At 37.7% G+C, this 21,588-nt stretch overlaps 1 protein-coding gene across 1 annotated transcript in view; it reads left to right on the top strand.

Annotated features, from left to right (window-relative positions):
• The first annotated feature begins 9,414 nt into the window (after positions 1-9,414).
• The window catches only part of LOC113894726 (transmembrane protease serine 11C-like), a 67,357-nt gene continuing 55,183 nt past the window's right edge, over positions 9,415-21,588 (top strand). Inside the window, exons 1-2 of the mRNA XM_027545399.1 lie at positions 9,415-9,470; positions 14,957-15,072. Of these exons, the coding sequence (XP_027401200.1) occupies positions 9,415-9,470; positions 14,957-15,072 (172 nt within the window). The remainder of the gene's footprint in view (positions 9,471-14,956; positions 15,073-21,588) is intronic.

The following is a 21,588-nucleotide window of genomic DNA, read 5'->3' as shown; positions in this document are numbered from 1 at the left end:
TCCTCTGTAGCTAAACTCAAGTAATGAAAGTCATGAGGGAAAAAATAGGAAGGATTGCTTTGCAAAAAAGTAAAAATAAAAAGGGTAAATAGCTTTATTTCAATACAATTATCTTAGTGAAGAAACTTTTCTCTCTCTCCTTTTTCCTCCCTCTTTCTCCCCCCTCCCTCCATCCCTCCCTCTCCCCATCTCCTTCCTTCCCTCTTTTAATAGATGCACATCCAAAGAACATGCATAAAATGTATTAACATTTAATGGCACAGCAATTTATGTAATATGAATTATGAATGTTACTGAATTTTTATGGGATTCTAGCATGATCATCTATGTGTCAGAGCGTCCACCTTTTAAAAGCCAATTCATGACACCTGGATGTCAGAACAACTACATGCATTATGATGAAAATGTCTTGTATTTACTCATGTAAAATTGTGAAATCATTTACTTTATAGAAGCTGAAAATTTAACTGACTCTCAGTGAAATGTACAAATAAGTACTGGTACACATTATTCCAAATAAACTATTTTAAAAACACTTCTCTGCCTAAGTATTTATTGAAAGTTATGGTTTATGAAAGACAATCCAAAACAATTTACTTAATTGGTTCTTCAACAAGAGAATTGACAATTAGACTCTACAGTCTTGGCACTTTCAACTGCCTTATAATCAAGCTCTATAACTAAGCAAGCATCTAGTTTGACACTTCCTGGCTGCTCCCAATGAGGACAATATTAAACTGGTCATTTAGAGTAAGTCTCAAGGGAATGTGTTTGTGCAAGAGTGTTGGTGTGTTTTCATGTTTGTGTGTGTGCCTTCACATAATCATAAACATACTAGTTTCTATTTATTGAAAACTATAAAGGAAAGTACTTCTTTAGCAGATTTGATTATTCAAAATATTTAGCAAATATTCATATCTTTATGAAGAGACATTTGAAGAAATCCACCTGTCACATATCACTTCATCTCCAAATTCTCTCATGATGAAGCAAAACTTTAAATTCACCAGGATCAAAACAAATTATCCAGAGCAAAGAAATCACACTGATCAGAATTCAAATTAAGTAGAAAGCCATTCTGGTGAAAAAGAGAACTGAACTAAATGAGAAATTAATTTAAAAAGCAAACAAAGCTCAGGATTTTCCTACCTCCAATCACACAAGTTAGACTGGAATTACTTATGCAATAAAATCTGTTGATACAGTATTAATAAATGATTTTTTTCCTTGCAAAATTCATCCATCTAACGAGTCATTCATTTTTTTACTCATCGATTTGTTTGCCAATAGATTTTGAGCACTTCCAATTTGCCAGGAAAATTGTTGGCCAGCTGAGTCAACTTCAAGGAAAGAATAAGGTAAGCAGAAGAAGATGCAAAAGTCCTGAGGTGATTACAAGTTTACGGGTTTGAGGAACACTAGGGGGTTTCCCAGGTGGCACTAGTGGTAAAGAACCCACCTGTCAATGCAGGAGACCTAAGACACATGGGTTTGATCCCTAGGTTGGGAAGATCCCCTGGAGGAGGTTCGACAACCCACTCCAGTATTCTTGCCTGGAAAATCCCATGGACAAAGAAGCTTTGCCAGTTACAGTCCATGGGATCGCAAAGAGTCAGACATGACTAAGTGACTAACACACAAAAAGTCAGCATGACTGGAGTGAAACTAATAAAAGACTGGTGTTAGGGGAGGTTGAAGAAATAAATGCAAAGGTAAAATTCTGAAAGGAAATTAGATGATTTTTTTTTTTTTTTACTTTCTAGACTTCCCTGGCAGTCCAGTGGTTACGACTTCACCTTTCAATGAGGGGGGCATGGGTTTGATCCCTGGTCAAGGAGCTAAATCCCATATGCCTTGAGGCCAGAAAATATAAAACAAAAGCAACATTAAAACAAATTCAATAAAGACTTTAAAATGGTCCACATCAAAAAAAGTCTTTAAAATTTTTCTATTTTCTGAAGTCTACACTGGTGAAACTGAGGTTAATCATCAGTTGGATCTATTAAACCTGGAACCTACCTTCACTGATTGAATTCGTTTTAATTGCTACTACAAAACTTGTATGTCCTCCAAGTGGCATGTAATCCAAACAATATAATGTTTTCCCAAGTTGTGTCCAGTTCAAGCTCCAGTTGCTTAAGAGTGGTGGAGACGGCAGACCCTCCAACCTGGAATGCCTGAATGACCACTTAGTGACATTTTGATGTCAGAGGGCCAGGTGCTCCATCCTCAGAAGATGCCAACACCACCATTTTATGACCATGAGTTCTATGATGAAGGCTGTAGCTTAGTTATATCTGTGCAGAAACACAATTACCTTATCTCTTTCTTATTTCCAATCATCTTTCTCCATTCTCCCTGCACTTCAGACCACCCTGTTTTCTTATCCCAAGTCCTTCCCTTTGGGAAGTCCAATTTAATATTTTGTTCTCCCATCTTCTCACTTGGCCATCTCATGAATATGAAACAAAGACCCCCTGAAGCTGAGGTCCTCTGCCAAATTTATGATTAACCTCTCTATCCAAAACTATTTTCCCTTTCTTGTCCCATACCTATTAAGGAAAGAGGAGATTCAAAGAAAAGAGGAGATTGATATTGAGCAAGACCCTATGGGGTCCTCCTGGGAACAAAAGTACTTCCTTGTCCCCTCTGTTTCTTGTTCAAAGACTTTCCCTGAGTTCCAAAGAGCACATTTAAACTGCTAATAATTAGGAATGTGAGTGAAAGCAAAAACAAAGGAAAAGCAGCCAAGAAACCATAGTGTAATGATAAATAAGAAAATTAGTTCCTCTTTAAATTATATACATAACAATTTGATACTTTTCTTTGAGTTCTTTGACAGGAAGTAAGGCGCTGACCCAGATGAAGAATGGTAACTTCAGGCTGAGCACAAGCATGTAGACCTCAGATTGGTTTGAACCAGAAGGCTGCTGATTAAGATTCCCGGACCACCACCCTATAACCTCACTACTAACCAATCAGAAGAAACTCATGCATCCTGCAGCCCTTCCCTTAAGTTTGCCTTTAAAGATTCTTCCCTGAAGACTATTGGGGAGTTTAAGTGTTTTGAGCATGAGCCTCCCATACCCCTTGCATGGCCCCTGCAATTAGCCTTTCTCTGCCCCAAATTCCAATGTTTCAGTTTGTTTGGTTCCATTGTGCATCAAGCACAGGAACTTGGGTTCAACAACAAATAAACACTTTCTCTGTTGCAACACTCGGTGGTCTCAGCATTTGGCTTGCTATGCATCAGGCAAATGAACCTCGTTTGGTTACACTGGCTACTCTGTAGAGAAAGGTAAAGAGGACAAGAGAAGAAGGGAGACAGTCAGAAGACTAATGCAGTAATCGAAGGAAAAGATGGGACTGATTGGATTAAAGCGCTAACAGGGAAGATGGTGAAAAATAATGCCATTCAGAAAATACATGTGGGGAGAAACAAGAGTTTCTGATAGACTAGATTTAGAGGCTGAGGAAAAGGAAAAAATCAAGGTTGACTCAAATTAGGAGTCTGAATCACTGAGATGAAATTTGAGAGGAGTAAGTTTTGCTCAGGGTTGGAGAATTGACAATTTCTTTCTGAATCTGTTACATTTTAAATATACAAATAATAAGGTCAGGTAAACAACTGTAAATGTAAATACATATCTGTAGCTCTGGGGAGAGATTGAGACCTGAAATATCTATTTGATGACATTTACAGTTTCAGGGAAGTGGGGGACAAAAACCATGCTGGATGACTAGAAGAGGGAGTGGGAAATATAGCTTTTGGAAAATGGAAGGAAATACCTTGAGGATCAAGAAATATTTTGATCTAAAGAAGCTAAAGAAGATGGAATGATTTTAGCATCACAACAGAAAGGGATTTAAATGAAAGAAGTTAAATTTGATTTTCTTAAAATTAAGAACTCTCTATCCAAAATACACTATTAAGGAGTAAAAAAGTCAAAATGACAGAGTGAGAAGATATTTGCCATATACATAACAGATACCATATATCTAGAATGCATGGGGAATGACTACAGATCAAAAGGAAAAAGATAACTCAAAAGAAAAATGGAAAAAGATTGAAAAGGCATATCATAAAAAAAAGAAGTTTAAGTGGATGATAATGCAAGATGAGGGTTTAACCTTATTAGAAATAAAGAAATGTAAAATAAAGCCACTGTAATTTATCACAGCCACACATGTACCAATGGATAAAACTGGACAGTCTGACGATATCAAGAATTGGTAAGGATGTTGTTGTTTAGCCACTAAGCCATATTCTGACTCATTTGTGGCTCCATGGACTGTAGTCCACCAGGCTCCTCTGTCCATGAGATTTCCCAGGCAAGAATACTGGAGTAGGTTGTCCTTTCCTTCTCCAGGGGATCTTTCCAAGAAAGGGATCAAACCCACCTCTCCTGCATTGCGAGTGGATTCCTTACAACTGAGCTACCAGGGGCTCATTGGTAAGGATGGGAGAGTGTAAATTTCTTTAACGTGAAAAAAAAAATGACATTATCAAACAAAGAATATCATATGCATATCCTACAATACAGCAATTTTATTCCAAAGTGAACACTCTAGAAATGGTTGCACACGTGCAGGAATATTCAAAGCAGTATTATTCCTCACAGCCAAACAGTGGAAACAACCAAATGTCCTTCAACAGTAAAATGGACAAATAAATCTTATTTTTCACACAATGGAATACAGTGCAGCAATAAAAATGAACAGACTAGAGTCACACCTAATAACATGGCTGAACCTTAATATGCCAGCAAATATGGAAAATTCAGCAGTGGCCACAGGACTGGAAAAGTTTTCATTCCAGTCCCAAAGAAAGGCAATGCCAAAGAATGCTCAAACTACCACACAATTGCACTCATCTCACACACTAGTAAAGTAATGCTTAAAATTCTCCAAGCCAGGCTTCAGCAATACGTGAACCGTGAACTTCCAGATGTTCAAGCTGGTTTTAGAAAAAGCAGAGGAACGAGAGATCAAATTGCCAACATCCGTTGGATCATGGGAAAAAGCAAGAGAGTTCCAGAAAAACATCTATTTCTGCTTTATTGACTATGCCAAAGCCTTTGACTGTGTGGATCACAATAAACTGTGGAAAATTCTGAAAGAGATGGGTATCCCAGACCACCTGACCTGCCTCTCGAGAAACATATATGCAGGTCAGGAAGCAACAGTTAGAACAAGACATGGAACAACAGACTGGTTCCAAAGAGGAAAAGGAGTACATCAAGGCTGTATATTGTCACCCTGCTTATTTAACTTATATGCAGAGTACATCATGAGAAACGCTGAGCTGGAAGAAGCACAAGCTGGAATTAAGATTGCCGGGAGAAATATCAATAACCTCAGACATGCAGATGACACCACCCTTATGGCAAAAAGTGAAAAAGAACTAAAAGCTTCTTGATGAAAGTGAAAGAGGAGAGTGAAAAAGTTGGCTTAAAGCTCAACCTTCAGAAAACGAAGATCACAGTATCTGGTCCCATCACTTCATGGGAAATAGATGGGGAAACAGTGGAAACAGTGTCAGACTTTATTTTGGGGGGCTCCAAAATCACTGCAGATGGTGACTGCAGCCATGAAATTAAAAGACACTTACTCCTTGGAAGAAAAGATATGACCAACCTAGATAGCAAATTGAAAAGCAGAGACATTACTTTGCCAGCAAAGGTCCGTCTAGTCAAGGCTATGGGTTTTCCAGTGGTCATGTATGGATGTGAGAGTTGGACTGTGAAGAAAGCTGAGCGCCTAAGAATTGATGCTTTTGAACTGTGGTGTTGGAGAAGACTCTTGAGAGTCCCTTGGACTGCAAGAAGATCCAACCAGTCCATTCTAAAAGAGATTAGTCCTGGGTGTTCTTTGGAAGGACTGATGCTAAAGCTGAAACTCCAATACTTTGGCCACCTCATGTGAAGAGTTGACTCATTGGAAAAGACCCTGATGCTGAGAGGGACTGGGGGCAGGAGGAGAAGGGGACGACAGAGGATGAGATGGCTGGATGGCATCACTGACTCGATAGACATGAGTTTCGGTAAACTCCAGGAGTTAATGATGCACAGGGAGGCCTGGCGTGCTGCAATTCATGGGGGTCGCAAAGAGTTGGACACGACTGATTGATCGAACTGAACTGAGAAGGCTTCTTGAACACTTCATTCTGCTTTACTAATTGCCTCTGCCTTAAAATCTAAACAAACTTCTCATTATAATAAAAAATGTTCTGTTTTTGGCCTTGACTCCTTTAAGTATAGACAGTGCCAGGGACTTGACACATACCCTGAACTCCATTTAGCCACTGCCTCCAACAAAACTCCCTCCATGCAAGAAAAGAAAACTAAAGCTTCCATAAGTGTCAGTGCAATAAAACAGGGAATCTGAAAGTACAGAGTGAAGTCGCTCAGTCAGGTCTGACTTTTTGCGACCCTGTGGACTGTAGCCTACCGGGCTTCTCCGTCCATGGGATTTTCCAGGCAACAGTACCGGAGTGGACTGCCATTTCCTTCTCCAGGGGATCTTCCCTACCCAGGGATTGAACCCCCATCTCCTGCATTGCAGGCAGACAGTTTACCCTCTGAGCCACCAGGGACAAAAGGTATTGGTAAACTGCGTTTCAAGTGAGTTGGCCAGAAGTGTTTTACTATAACTTTTAAACTACCGTACTTTTTTCTACAATGTGTGCCTTTCAGTTCTAATGCTGTCCTAACTCAGTACCTCTCATACTTATTATGGGCCACCTGAAAAAAAAAAAAAAAACTGCATTTTGATCCTTTCATGATGATTTATCCATCCTTATAAGGTAATTTCACTAACATTTTTTTGTCCTGAACAGGCTTAGGATGCAACCCTGTTTCTTTTCAACCGTAAATGTACCACTTTCTCTCTACTTTTGACAGTAAGAGCAATTTCATGAACTCATCAACATTGGCTCATAAGATATGTGTTTATCACCCACTTAGACTAATTAAAAGGAAAAAAAAAAACCTTTAAAATTATCCCACAGATGTTAAAGTCTGTATAATTATATTATTCTGGTTTAAAAAGGAAATCTCCATTTGGTTTATAGCATTTATCAGAAAAGAAAATATTTTTTTCCTCTGAAACGCTGAAGCTTTTTATAATCCTTTCTCTAAAACTTTTCTCTATAGAAGACTCAGCAAGCAGTAGTAGTCATCGTTAGTCGCACAATTATGTCTGACTCTCTGTGACCCCATGGACTGTAGCCTGCCAGGCTCCTCTGTCCATGGGATTCTCCAGGCAAGAATACTCGAGTGGATTGCCATGGCATTGTTATTAAAATTGACGGTGACTTCATTCTTTTTCCCAAACCTGACTCAGGAAACATTAGTTGCAAAATGAAACGCCTTTAAATTTAGGGTAACGCTTACCTCTGGTACTTCCGGCAACGCCCACAGGAAAAATAAGATGGAATCTAGGCGGTAAGGTCGACCTTCCTTTGTGCTTAGTCTAGTTTCATTTGCTCATAGAGGCCCCACACAGAGGCCTTACACCTAACACGCTGGATTAGCATTCCCAGCACAGAACCACCAAGCCGACCACTTGGCACGTGTGCAGAATCTGCGCACAACGCTGGAATCCAAGATGATGGGAAGGGGCCGGGTGAAGAAAGGCTGTGCCTAGCACTCCTAATCTAGAGTGTGAGCCCTGTCAGAATAGCACCCACCTTGCAAGAACTGTGCGCACCCAGCAAGATCTCCTCCAGATGAGGAGAATTCTGTAAATCTACCCTGCTGCCAGCCTGTCAGGGAGAATATACAGACTAGAGCAAGAGCTCACAAATCTCCATTCTTGTTTAGTTGCCAAGTCATGTCTGACTATTTTGCAACCCCATGGACAGTGGCAGGGTCTATGTGGAACAATATTTCCACTTGATCCTATAAGTTTGAGTTTCTTTAACAAAGACTGTTGTCCAAGGAAGCCTTTGCTCCCAGAGCAACTGGATTCTCCCTTCCTGCTGGTCCCTGGCCTCTGGCAAATTCTTTTTCTTCCAAGTGGCTAAACATCAGAATGTTTCCTATCTAGTCTCCACAACATTATCTAAATTGGCTGCTAAGAACCAGAATGATATCTAAAAATCAGAAAACTTACTGGTTATTCCATATATACTTTTATTTTTTAATTTTATTTTATTTTAAACTTTACAAATTGTATTAGTTTTGCCAAATATGAAAATGAATCCACCACAGGTATACATGTGTTCCCCATCCTGAACCCTCCTCCCTCCTCCCTCCCCATACCATCCCTCTGGGTCGTCCCAGTACACTAGCCCCAAGCATCCAGTATCGTGCATCAAACCTGGACTGGCAACTCGTTTCTTACATGATATTATACATGTTTCCATGCCATTCTCCCAAATCATCCCACCCTCTCCCTCTGCAACAGAGTCCATAAGACTGTTCTATACATCAGTGTCTCTTTTGCTGTCTCGTACACAGGGTTATTGTTAGCATCTTTCTAAATTCCATATATATGCATTAGTATACTGTATTGGTGTTTTTCTTTCTGGCTTACTTCACTCTGTATAATAGACTCCAGTTGTGGTACATATACACAATGGAGTATTACTTAGCCATTAAAAAGAATACATTTGAATCAGTTCTAATGAGGTGGATGAAACTGGAGCCATATATACTTTTAATAAAAAAAAATCAACACCTTTTGGACTTCAGGGAATGGAAAACTCTTTAATGAATACTAATGTTAGGTTAGCAGTAAAAATGTCAGGGAGGAAATCATGAGAGGGTGATATGAGTCTAAGGAGACAAGAGTTATGAGTTGTAGAACATTAAGATTCTAGTGGAGGGTTAGAACTTGGAGAGCCATTGGTCTTCCACCCAAAAGCAATAAAGAAATTGATGCAATCTAGGTACAGGTTTCCCCAACCTCCGGGATCTACACCTGATGATATGAGGTGGGGCTAATGTAATAATAATAGAAAAAAAGTGCACAGTAAATATAATGCCCTTGAATCATCCCAAAATCATCACCCCCTCCCAGCTGTTGAAAAATTGTCTTCCACAAAACCAGTCCCCTGGTGCCAGAAAGGTTGGGGACCACTGAAGGGAATAAGGGCAGCTGCTGTCTTCAGATTCACCAATACAGAACTGGGTAAAGACTATCCTTCTCAAACCAGGTGACCTTATTGCTTCCTCAATCACAGTGACTGAGAGTTTTAAATTTTGCCTCTACTTGTGTTGAGTATTTATGATTTATGAAATAGTTTTACTAATGTACAATTAGGAAATGCTCAGAAAGTGCTTTGAAGATGCAAAGTTGTATGAGCACTAAGTATTATCATTACATCATTATCATAAAACACATAGTAGCCAGAATCTCATAAGCTAAATAGGTGGAGAATGACTGAGCTGCACAGCACTCAGGGAGAAGATGGCAAAAGGACAGCCTCCACAGAGAGAGCAGGCATGGACACCACTGCAGAACAGGTGGGCTTGGGGGCTGGGCAACAGGGGGGCTTGCCCTCACTTCTCAGGGAAACTTTCTGAAGGGACCAAATTCATTAAAGTAGCTTCATTCATATTTTAAACTCTCAAAAATGAACTTTTTATGGAAATAGGAACAAAGTATATTCCAAATCAAAGAAAAACAAGAATGATTAAGATTGATAAATTCTAATCATCAGAGTCTGGTTTTTTTTCTGTGTGAGAAATTTTTTCATCACAGTTAAAACATGCATGACAAGTGTATGTATAAATTGCTGAAGCAAAATTGGGACATTTTACTTTTTAAGATAACTTCACTTTGAAAACTGAAAGATCACAAGATAGTTATATATATATATATTTAATGGTGTGTGTTGATACAGAGACATTAATGTTATATTTATAATATGCTATTTTACCTATAGGAAGTGATAGATAAAAGTTTAAGTCTTAATTTTTGATCACTGAAATATAAAGTGCTTCATTGCTATACATTTTTACTGGTATGATTTAATATTTTAGATAGAAACAAGAACAGAAGGAGATTTTTTTTTTTTGATTAGCAACACCATATGCTTAGATAGCAATTGGCCCAAAAGTCAAAAAAATGTGCTGACTGGTTCCATGGCACACACAGATGGACAGATAAGTTTTGATTAGCACACAAAGATAAATGTTCTCACACATATTATAGTCATTTCTGTTACTCCAAAATGCATGCCTTAACAAGTCCATTAGGCCTGATCCAGATTTTTAAACAAGTTTTCTGGTGTTCACATCTTGACAACATCTAGATTCTAGGTGAACAGTTTAATAGAGGTCGGAATATAACTTAATTAATAACTGTTTGCTTTATGCATTCACATTAATATTTAATGTAACTGTAAGAGAACTCCCAAAATCTTTTTCATTAAATTGTGACTGTTAATCCCTATGATTTAATTAACAAAAAGTCTACTAAAAATGTTTGGTCTTGGCTCCAAGTAATATATTTTATGTTCATGTTAACTTGCTCAGTTCCTTATGCTCCATTAACAATATATGAGAAATAATGCACAGACACACCCTGATTTCATCCCTTCAAGGAAACAATTTTTAAGTAAAACTCACCAGTTAAGTCACACTTTATGAAATTGATAAATCATCTTCAATACCATTATTACACCTGAGTGGCTTAAAAATTGTTGTTGTTTTTGAGTTGCTAAGTCATGTCCAACTCTTTGCCATCCCATGGAATGCAGCATACCAGGCATCCCTGTCTTTCACTATCTCCTGGAGTTTGCTCAGTCTCATGTCCATTGAGTCAGTGATGCCATCCAACCATCTCATCTTCTGTCACCCCTTCTCCTTCTGCCCTCAATCTTTCCTATCATCAGGGTCTTTTACAATGTGGATTCAAGATACACTTGGTGAATAAATAAAACTCAGGGAAAAGTAGGCATGTTGTTGAAATCTAAATGTTTTTCTATTCCTCATGCCACCTCCCACCTAAGACCCAACAGACTCTATTTTGCAACAGACACTTCATATAATAACACTTTAAGAAAGTGGAATTTAATATGTCTCACATTGTTTCTAGAGAATACTTTAAAGAATCTGAGTGGTGACAAGATTTAATTTGTCTTTTGAATTTAGGAATACCCACACACACACAAACAAAGCACTCAAACAGAAGATAACTACTTTCCAAGTCAATAAAACCCATCTTCATCTTTGAAAACTCAGATAATAACAGAAATGAAGTTCATTTGCCTTTAAATTTTTATTAACTAACCATAATTTTACATATGTGAATCAAGATAGTTGTCTTGATCACTACAGTGATCTCAGATTTTGGCTGGAAGATAAGTGAGAGTTCCAAGTTGGAGAGTCCTATATAATTTAATTTTCTTTCTGGAGATCAGGAAAGAATCTTAATCCAAATTCTAACCTTATCACTAAATATACTGCTAATAATCAAAGAAGAAATCTCTACCTACTTAGAATGCTTGTCTTTCCTAGATTCAGAAGGTTCTAAAAGAAAATATTGTCCTACAATTTCCACATTTTTAATAATGAAACAGCAATAGATGATTTGCAAATTCCCTGCCAACTTCAAAAGGCCATGCATCTCTCATTCTAGGAACTTTACATTGAAGAGAAGTTTGAAGTCAAACCATCTTCCTAGTAAACAAGTTCTTGTTTACAAGCATCAATTTTTTGTCACCTTATAGAAAAGAAAGAGAAAAAAATTAATGAAATGTACATGTAATAAGTTGTACATGTAAAAATTAATGAAATGTACATGTAATAGGTTGAATTATTATAAAATTGGCAATATTCAAATTTTTTGATTCACAAAAGCAGTGTCTTTATATAGTTCAATATAGTTTTAAGAACACAGCTGAGATAAATAGAAAATATATTCCAAGTATTTGTCACATCAAATTTCACACTCCATTTATCACATTTTCATTGAGGCTTATTCCATGGTAACCTGTATTAAGGAAAACATACAGACATATACCTTTCGGTATGGAAGAGGATACTTTATGATAACATACTCATCTACAGAATTTAAATTACCAAGGTTTTACCAAGTCCTTTAGTCTTTTCCTTTTCCAAAAACTGTGTCATATACTCTTCTAAACTCAGTAAGTGAATTGGTCCAACTGAAAAGTGTTTTCCTCTAAACTTTTACATAGTCAGGTATCCTTATGGTTTTTTATTTTATTATGGACCAAAAGAGTTCATGATTATCACATTTCTTTAGAAATATTGAGATATTAATTTTATGTGCAGGAAGCAAACATGATTTTGACAAACACTATTTAAATAGTCAAAGTGAGTTTTCTTTTTAAGTAAAAGGAAATATCTAAAAGATGTAAAATTTGGACATTTGTCTATACCATGGATCTAGTAAATATTTCTCCAAGGAATATTACCTTTCAGAGAATGACTGTTAACTAACTAAAAAATAAATTTCTGATAGATACTTGACTCTATTTACAAATTAAAAATCAAATTAATATGAATGCTTTTAAACTAATGAAAATTTAGTAGTCATTTTAATGTATATATTTCAATGACATATATCAGCAATGTCTTTCACACATACAAGCATACCTGGAATATTTTACATGTGGGTATATATAAAATATGAAATATATAATATAAATTCAAATGTATATTATATTATCAATATAAATATGAAGTGTTTTATTTTCTTAGGTAGAACATTCTACAACACAACTGACCCAGTACCTTCAATAAGTCAATGTCACAAAAAATTTAAAAAGGAAAGCAGGATATGAAAGTTATTCTAGGTTAAAAGAGACGTAAGCAAAATAATAAACAAATGCAATGTGAGGGTTTTCATCTGATTTTTGTTCAACAACAAAAAAATGTAAAATATATCTTGAGGAATATGACCTTGATATTACAGTATTTTAAAAAATTATTACTAATTTTATTAGAAATTATGATCGTTTTTAAATGCCCTTATTTTTTATATAGAAAAAATGTTAAATTACTTTTCCATTGTTAATGTCATGATGCAATTATTTTCTATAATTATTGCTTTCTGTAACTACTAATACTTCAGAAAAATAGATGAAAACTTACAAAATATTTTTAAATATATGTGATTGATAAATTGAGTTTTATTAAACTATTTTCTATACTTTTATGTATATATTTAAATTTTCCATAACAAAATAAAACTTTTCTTGATCCTGTTTTCTTCGCCATGTATATATTCCCATTTCTTTACTCCCTTTTTCAGCAAAATCTTTGAAAGTGTGATCAGTGCTTATTGTCTCTAGTTCCTCTACTTCCATTCTCTCTCAAATCATCTCTAGCTACTATCATACCCCTTCTATTCCTAAAATTTCTTGCATCAAGGTCACCAATAACCTCATAATGGTAAACCAATGATGAATTTTCAGTGCTCATCAATTTTATGAGCCATTGGCAATCATCTGACACAGTTGATCCCCTACATAATCCTTGATAAACTTCTATTGCCTCCCAGGACATCAATTTTCTTGGTTTTCCTCCTACTGGCATTGGTGGCTTCCTCTCAGTCTCCTTTGCTTGGTCTTCCTCTTCTCCCTGCTCTCTTAAAATAGGAGTGTCCCAGTGATCATCTCTTGACCTTTTTCTCTAGTTACACTAGCTCCTTTGGTAATGCCATCTGGCCCCAGAGCCTAATCTCTACGTTGAGGAGTGCCAAATGTATATCACCAGCCCAGACTTCTATTCAAATCTCCAGATTTGTATAGGGATATACAAATCTTCATCTTCACCTTCATCTTCACCTGCATCTTCACTTGGATGACTAGTGAACATCTAAAACATAAAACGGAAATAATAATCATCTCCTCAAAAACCTGCTATAGCAATAGCCTTCCCGTCTCAGATGTAGACAACTCCTCCCCTCAAGCCCTCAAGCTAAAGAACTGGAAACAGTCTTTCACATGTCTTTTCCATCCACTCCACCAGTTCATCGGGAACTTCTATCAACTCTGTATTCAGAATATATCCAGCTCAAATCCTTTTCACTTTCTCCACCTCCAGCACTCTGGTCCAAGTCAACATCATATTGTGCCCCAATTATTATCATTTCTTATCTTGTCACTCTGCTTCCACACTTGCCATGTATAATTTACTTTCCACAAAGCAGTCAGAGGGATCTCATTAAGAAATTAGGCCCCATAGTCTTCCATTCAAAGACTTCCAAAGTTCACACTTAACTCAGAGGGAAAAAAAATTTATTACAATGACCCACAGTCTCTATATGACCTGGACCCTGGTACTAATAAGAATTACTCTTACCACTTTCTGCCTCATTCACATTCCTGACGTAGCTCTACTTTTCCTATAGTACTTATTACCTTTTTACCGCATTTTATTTATTAAATATACTCATTTATTGTCTATATCCCCTTAGTAAAATGTAATCTTCATAAGGAAAGAGATTTTTATTCCTACAACTATGCTTAGTAGGCTATCTATAAATATTAGCTGAATGAAGTAAGTTTAATTTTAGTAATACATTATTGATATGTGCTGAAAAATAAGCAGGTCAATATTAATTCACTAGTTTTACATATTGTTCCCCAAGCTCAGCTTCCCTGGTGGCTCAGAGGATAAAGCGTCTGCCTGCAATGCAGGAAACCTGGGTTCGATCCTTGGGTTCGGAAGATCCCCTGGAGAAGGAAATGGCAACCCACTCCAGTATTCTTGCCTGGAGAATCCCATGGACAGAGGAGCCTGGCTGGCTACAGTCCATGGGGTCGCAAAGAGTTGGACACGACTGAGGGACTTCACACACACACAAACACACACACACACACACACGCACACACAAGCTCAGCAGTCCACTGAGTCCATAATTAATGTAAAACAGTGCACTTTTACATTTTACATCAAAGTCCATGTTTATTTCTGAGAGTATCCTATATTTTGCTCATATTAACACTTGCTTCCCTATCCTTACTGCTCGAAAGAATGGATTCAAACACAAAAATGAAAATCACAAGGTGTGGAAAAATTACCCTGTGTATCTTAACGATGGTCATCGCCATACTAGTCATCGGACTCATTGTTTGTTTTGTCACTTATGGTGAGTACTCAATATGCCTGATTTTCTGACCATACAGAATTATTATTGTTGGGAAAATTAGGAATTTTGAGAATGAGAGAAGGAAAGCAGTCCTGTAAGATTACTAGACAAAGAGAATTTCTCGTGGTTAATAACATTTAATGAGATTGTTCTTTAGCAAACTTTGGCTTAGGGCATTCTGCATCCAAAGATTTGATGTGGTGGTTTCTGGGTAAAGATTTATGTTCTCAATTCAATGTATTATTGAATCAAGTAGTCATAGCCCCTACCTTTGCTGAATATAGAACTTTCTGAAGAGAAAGTCAGTGAGTTAACAAATAAACATAAGTCTATAACATGGGATTCTAAGGTTTCTTATCCCAAGGCCTGTAATTTTTTCTCTATACTAAGTTTTCTTCTCATAAAATTCTTACTAAAAAGTAGAATTTTCCCTATTATTGAGGAATAAAATTTAAACTGTCAGAACAGTATTTTCCTATATTTTGCATACTATAGAAAAAACTATGGAGTCATCCTGGGGGCTTTCCCTGTGGCTCAGATGGTGAAGAATCTGCGTGCAAAGCAGGAGACACAAGTTCAATCCCTGGGTTAGGAAGATCCCCTGGAGGAGGGCATGGCAAGCCACTCCAGTATTCTTGCCTGGAGAATCTCATGGACAGAAGAGCCTGGAGGGCTACAATCCATGGGGTCACAAAGAGTAGGACACAGCTCAGTTACTAATGCTTTACTTCCAGGTTGTTTTTCTTAAAAATAGCTTTTTGTGCCAAGTTTTCTGTTCTATTCTCGTTACTGCCTTTAACTCCCTCTTTCCTAACCTTTTTAAGAATGAGGACTTTTTATAGGGGAAATTTTTTCCTACATTCCCTCAAGAGAATAAATACTTCTTGAATTAAAAAAGGCATAAACAATATAAACTTAGTAATGCTTTTAGTTAACCTGCTTAATTATGTCTATATATGTTTGAAAATGACATATGTATAAGAATTGTTTTTAAGTATATAAAAAATGCCTGGTGTATATACATATATATATATATTTTTTTCCCCAAAATCATCTCTATTGCCAACTTACCCCTACCCTATATAATTCATGGCTTACAGGATGGGAACAACTGCTGTAAATCATAGTAGTATTTAAAAAAATAAAATACATTTAGAAAGAGGCTTTCTGGCTAAATAAACATTCATTTCCATTTATAAGAGGACAAGAACTTGGATAAAGAGAAATCGAGTTGTGTGTAATGGAATAAAGAGGCCATCTCCTCAGTAACTGTGTGTTTTACTACCATCTGTTTCATCTTCCAGAGACAGACACAATTGTGTGAACACTATCATTAGGTAGGTCATAATGCCAGCTGCTACCACAGCCAAAACAAGAGTCATAGTCATAGTATATGCCCATAAACCTTTGAGTAAGAGGTGCTCATTCGAGACAGATGTTGCCTTTCATCAAGTGTGTAAAAGTGCCAGAAACTGGAGATAGGCAAGGATATTTGAATAGGTTATCTTTAGAGATAGGTGCGCTGTAATTTCCCATACAGCTACAACCACCCTGATATGTGAAGAATAGGTGATGTATTTCCCTTTACATCAAGCTGAGAGAAGGACTCTGAAAGAGACCAATGCAACCCTAAGAAGACTTGCAGATCCAAGAAGAGAGTGGACTGGACTCTGACTCACATGTGGACATTCTAAAAGGCAAGAGACGTGGTGCTTGTTTAAGCAGAGTGAAGAGAAGACAGTACCCTTGGGCCATTTGAACAACTAGTCTTTGAGACAAATAATGCATAAAATGTTCCCTGTGAAACAGATATAGACCACCCTAGAAAAAAGCCCATCACCTAAGGTCCTTTTCAAGAGGCCACCTGGAAGGGTAATCAGATCTTCAGTTAAAGAATAGGAGGTATCTCCAGCTACTTAAATACTAATGAATGAGTAAAATTAAGCTGGAATTACTACATTTGTTCGTGTAAAGGAACTGTAGTTGAAACATCACCAGTAATGAGTAGAAAAATGAATATCAAAATCCAGAAAAAAAAGAAAAACTAGAAAGAAGTTAATTGTAAATACAAACTAAGTTCCTAGAGCACAAGAGCTAGATGCCAAATTCTCAACCATTCAAGTAGGCACCTACGGGGGTCCAAATCCTGTATATTAAGTGGAAAAGGAGGAATAGCCAGACTTAGTGGGTAAAGAGGTTGGGAAGGAAACTATCTCAAATTTAAGTTCAAATTTTGATTATTAAATGGACCTGGATATCTTACTTTCTGAATTGAGATCCTGTTTTGGGTTTATAGTGATGGTAAGACTTTTTAATACTAAAGAATTAAATCAAAATTTTATGGTTCACCCTATAAAATATTCTTGTTTGAAATACCAGTCTATATACATGTGTATATAGTACAAATATATGCATTGTGTTGCATATAATGGATATATGAAAGTGAAAGTGTTAGTTGCTCAGTCATGTCTGACTTTTTGTGACTCCATGGACTGTAGCTCACCAGGCTACTCTGTCCATGGAATTCTCCAGGCAAGAACATTGCCATGGTTAGCCATTTCCTGCTCCAGGGAATTTTCCTGATCCAGGGATTGAACCCAGGTCTCCTGCACTGCAGGCAGATTCTTTACCATCTGAGCCATCAGGAGTAGCCCAATGTATATATAATACACATATTTGGCCTTGGAATATGGAATGAAGCAGGGCAAAGACTAATAGAGTTTTGCCAAGAGAATGCACTGGTCATAGAAAACACCTTCTTCCAACAACACAAGAGAAGACTCTACACATGGACATCACCAGACGGTCAACACCGAAATCAGATTGATTATATTCTTTGCAGCCAAAGATGGAGAAGCTCTATACAGTGAGCAAGAACAAGACCGGGAGCTGACTGTGGCTCAGATCATGAGCTCCTTATTGCCAAATTCAGACTTAAACTGAAGAAAGTAGGGAAAACCACTAGACCATTCAGGTATGACCTAAATCAAATCACTTATGATTATACAGTGAAAGTGAGAAATAGATTTAAGGGACTAGATCTGATACATAGACTGCCTGATGAACTATGGACTGAGGTTCGTGACATTGTACAGGAGACAGGGATCAAGACCATCCCCATGGAAAAGAAATGCAAAAAAGCAAAATGGCTGTCTAGGGAGGCCTTACAAATAGCTGTGAAAAGAAGAGAAGCGAAAAGCAAAGGAGAAAAGGAAAGATATAAGCATCTGAATGCAGAGTTCCAAAGAATAGCAAGAAGAGATAAAAAAGCCTTTCTCAGCGATCAATGCAAAGAAATAGAGGAAAACAACAGAATGGGAAAGAATAGAGATCGCTTCAAGAAAATTAGAGATACCAAGGGAACATTTCATGCAAAGATGGGCTCGATAAAGGACAGAAATGGTATGGACCTAACAGAAGCAGAAGATAGTAAGAAGAGGTGGCAAGAATACACAGAAGAACTGTACAAAAAAGATCTTCATGACCCAGATAGTCATGATGGTATGATCACTCACCTAGAGCTAGACATCCTGGAATGTGAAGTCAAATGGGCCTTAGAAAGCATCACTACGAACAAAGCTAGTGGAGGTGATGGAATTCCAGTTGAGCTATTTCAAATCCTGAAAGATGATGCTGTGAAAGTGCTACACTCAATATGCCAGCAAATTTGGAAAACTCAGCAGTGCCCACAGGACTTGAAAAGGTCAGTTTTCATTCCAATCCCAAAGAAAGGCAATGCCAAAGAATGACCACACTACCACACAATTGTACTCATCTCACACGCTAGTAAAGTAATGCTCAAAATTCTCCAAGCCAGGCTTCAGCAATATGTGAACCATGAATTTCCAGATGTTCAAGCTGGTTTTAGAAAAAGCAGAGGAACCAGAGATCAAATTGCCAACATCCTCTGGATCATGGGAAAAAGCAAGAGAGTTCCAGGAAAACATCTCTTTCTGCTTTATTGACTATGCCAAAGCCTTTGACTGTGTGGATCACAATAAACTGTGGAAAATTCTGAAAGAGATGGGCATACCAGACCACCTGCCCTGCCTCTTGAGAAACCTGTATGTAGATCAGGAAGCAACAGTTAGAACTGGACACGGAACAACAGACTGGTTCCAAATAGGAAAAGGAGTACATCAAGGCCGTATATTGTCACCCTGCTTATTTAACTTATATGCAGAGTACATCATGAGAAACGCTGGGCTGGAAGAAGCACAAGCTGGAATCAAGATTGCTGGGAGAAATATCAATAACCTCAGATATGCAGATGACACCACCCTTATGGCAGAAAGTGAAGAGGAACTCAAAAGCCTCTTGATGAAAGTGAAAGAGGTGAGTGCAAAAGTTGGCTTAAAGCTCAACCTTCAGACGACGAAGATCATGGCATCTGGTCCCATCACTTCATGGGAAATAGATGGGGAAACAGTGGAAATAGTGTCAGACTTTACTTTTTGGGCTCCAAAATCACTGCAGACGGTGACTGCAGCCATGAAATTAAAAGACACTTACTCCTTGGAAGGAAAGTTATGACCAACCTAGATAGCATATTCAAAATCAGAGACGTTACTTTGGCAACAAAGGTCTGTCTAGTCAAGGCTATGGTTTTTCCTGTGGTCATGTATGGATGTGAGAGTTGGACTGTGAAGAAGGCTGAGCGCCAAAGAATTGATGCTTTTGAACTGTGGTGTTGGAGAAGACTCTTGAGAGTCCCTTGGACTGCAAGGAGATCCAACCAGTCCATTCTAAAGAGATCAGCCCTGGGTGTTCTTTGGAAGGACTGATGCTAAAGCTGAAACTCCAGTACTTTGGCCACCTCATGCGAAGAGTTGACTCATTGGAAAAGACTCTGATGCTGGGAGGGATTAGGGGCAGGAGGAGAAGGGGATGACAGAGGATGAGATGGCTGGATGGCATCACCGACTCAGTAGACGTGAGTTTGAGTGAACTCTGGGAGATGGTGATGGACAGGGAGGCCTGGCGTGCTGCGATTCATGGGGTCGCAGAGAGCGACTGAACTGATACTAATACCTTATATGCATATGATATGCATATGATATACATAATCACCACTTGCAGTTTATTCTAAAACAATTAAATTCAGATCATTTCATTGGGCCCAGAAGAAACTACTCATGGGAGAAATGAGTATGAATTCTAATATATTTAAGATACACTCTTGGAGTTAGTCATAGTAATACCTATTTCCCAGAAATTATAAAAGTTAATGGCTTATAAAAACTTCCACAAAGGAGAATATACAAAATTAAATACCTTTGTATGAAAATAATAAATAATTTTGTTAATAATGTAAGTTTTCTCAAATCATAGTACACCTGTAAAAACAGGAATAGAGTATCCTAATACTGTGTAGAGTACTTTGATAGAGTTTCCAAAGTCCTAGATTTTATTTCTTTGTCTTTTTACAGACCATTTGTTTTTGCTTTTAGGCCACCTACCTGATTCACAATATCCTGAATGAACTAAAAATTAAATCAAAAGACCCTTTTAAGAATATACCTGTTTGTCACTAAATAAACAAAATCTCAATCTGATTAAACAATTTTTTACTTTTTATCCAGATGTTTTGGTATCATTTAAAGGCAGTCTCTTAAATAAGGCTTCCATTACCATTTTAAGATTTTCTAGTTCACTATTCCAGACACCAAAGATGGAAGTAACTGCCCATCTCCTCTCAATAAGGACTCATTCCCTTGGGCCAATGACCAATTAAACAAGTACAGCTGGACAAACCAAAGCACAGCACAAATATTCACTCCAAAAACCTACCTTTTTCTACTTCACGACTCTATACAATGATAATGTTGTGTTGTCTATTTGGTTAACTTTTTAAGAGATGATAGAAAGAGTGCCCTCTTCTTTCTCCCATTATATCAGAAGTCTGAGTCACTCAGTCGTGTCTGACTCTTTGTGACCCCATGGACTATAGCCCACCAGGCTCCTCTGTCCATGGGGATTCTCCAGGTAAGAATACTGGAGTGGGTAGCCAATTCCTTCTCCAGGGAATCTTCCCAACCCAAAGATTGAACTCAGGTCTCCTGCATTGCAGGCAGATTTTTTTACTATCTGAGATACCAGGGAAGCCCATATATCTGAAACTGGATACAAATTCAATCCAACAAGCCATTCACTGGGTGACTGGTGGTGATGGTTTAGTCACTAAGTTGTGTCCAACTCTTACAACCCCATGGACGTAGCCCACCAGGCTCTTCTGTCCCTAGGAATTCCCAGGCACGAATATTGGAGTGGGTTGCCATTTCCTTCTCTAAGGAATCTTCCCAACCCAGGTCTCCAGTGTTGTAGGCAATCTGCATTGCAGGCAAATTCTTTACCAACTGAGCCACCAGAGAAGCCCCACTGGGTGACTACTATGTACTTAATGAAAAGAGTAGGGTAGGTGCTATCAAGAGAGTATACCATTAGTGGAGGAGAGTTTCTAGAATATCACATTAGTCCTTTTCCTAAAGTGCTCAGCTTCTAGTACAGGGTCAGCAC

Source organism: Bos indicus x Bos taurus, chromosome 6 (assembly GCF_003369695.1).
Source record: "Bos indicus x Bos taurus breed Angus x Brahman F1 hybrid chromosome 6, Bos_hybrid_MaternalHap_v2.0, whole genome shotgun sequence".
Taxonomy (NCBI): Eukaryota; Metazoa; Chordata; class Mammalia; order Artiodactyla; family Bovidae; genus Bos; species Bos indicus x Bos taurus.
Note: the sequence above shows the minus strand (reverse complement) of the source record. Positions and strands in the feature narration are given on the sequence as shown.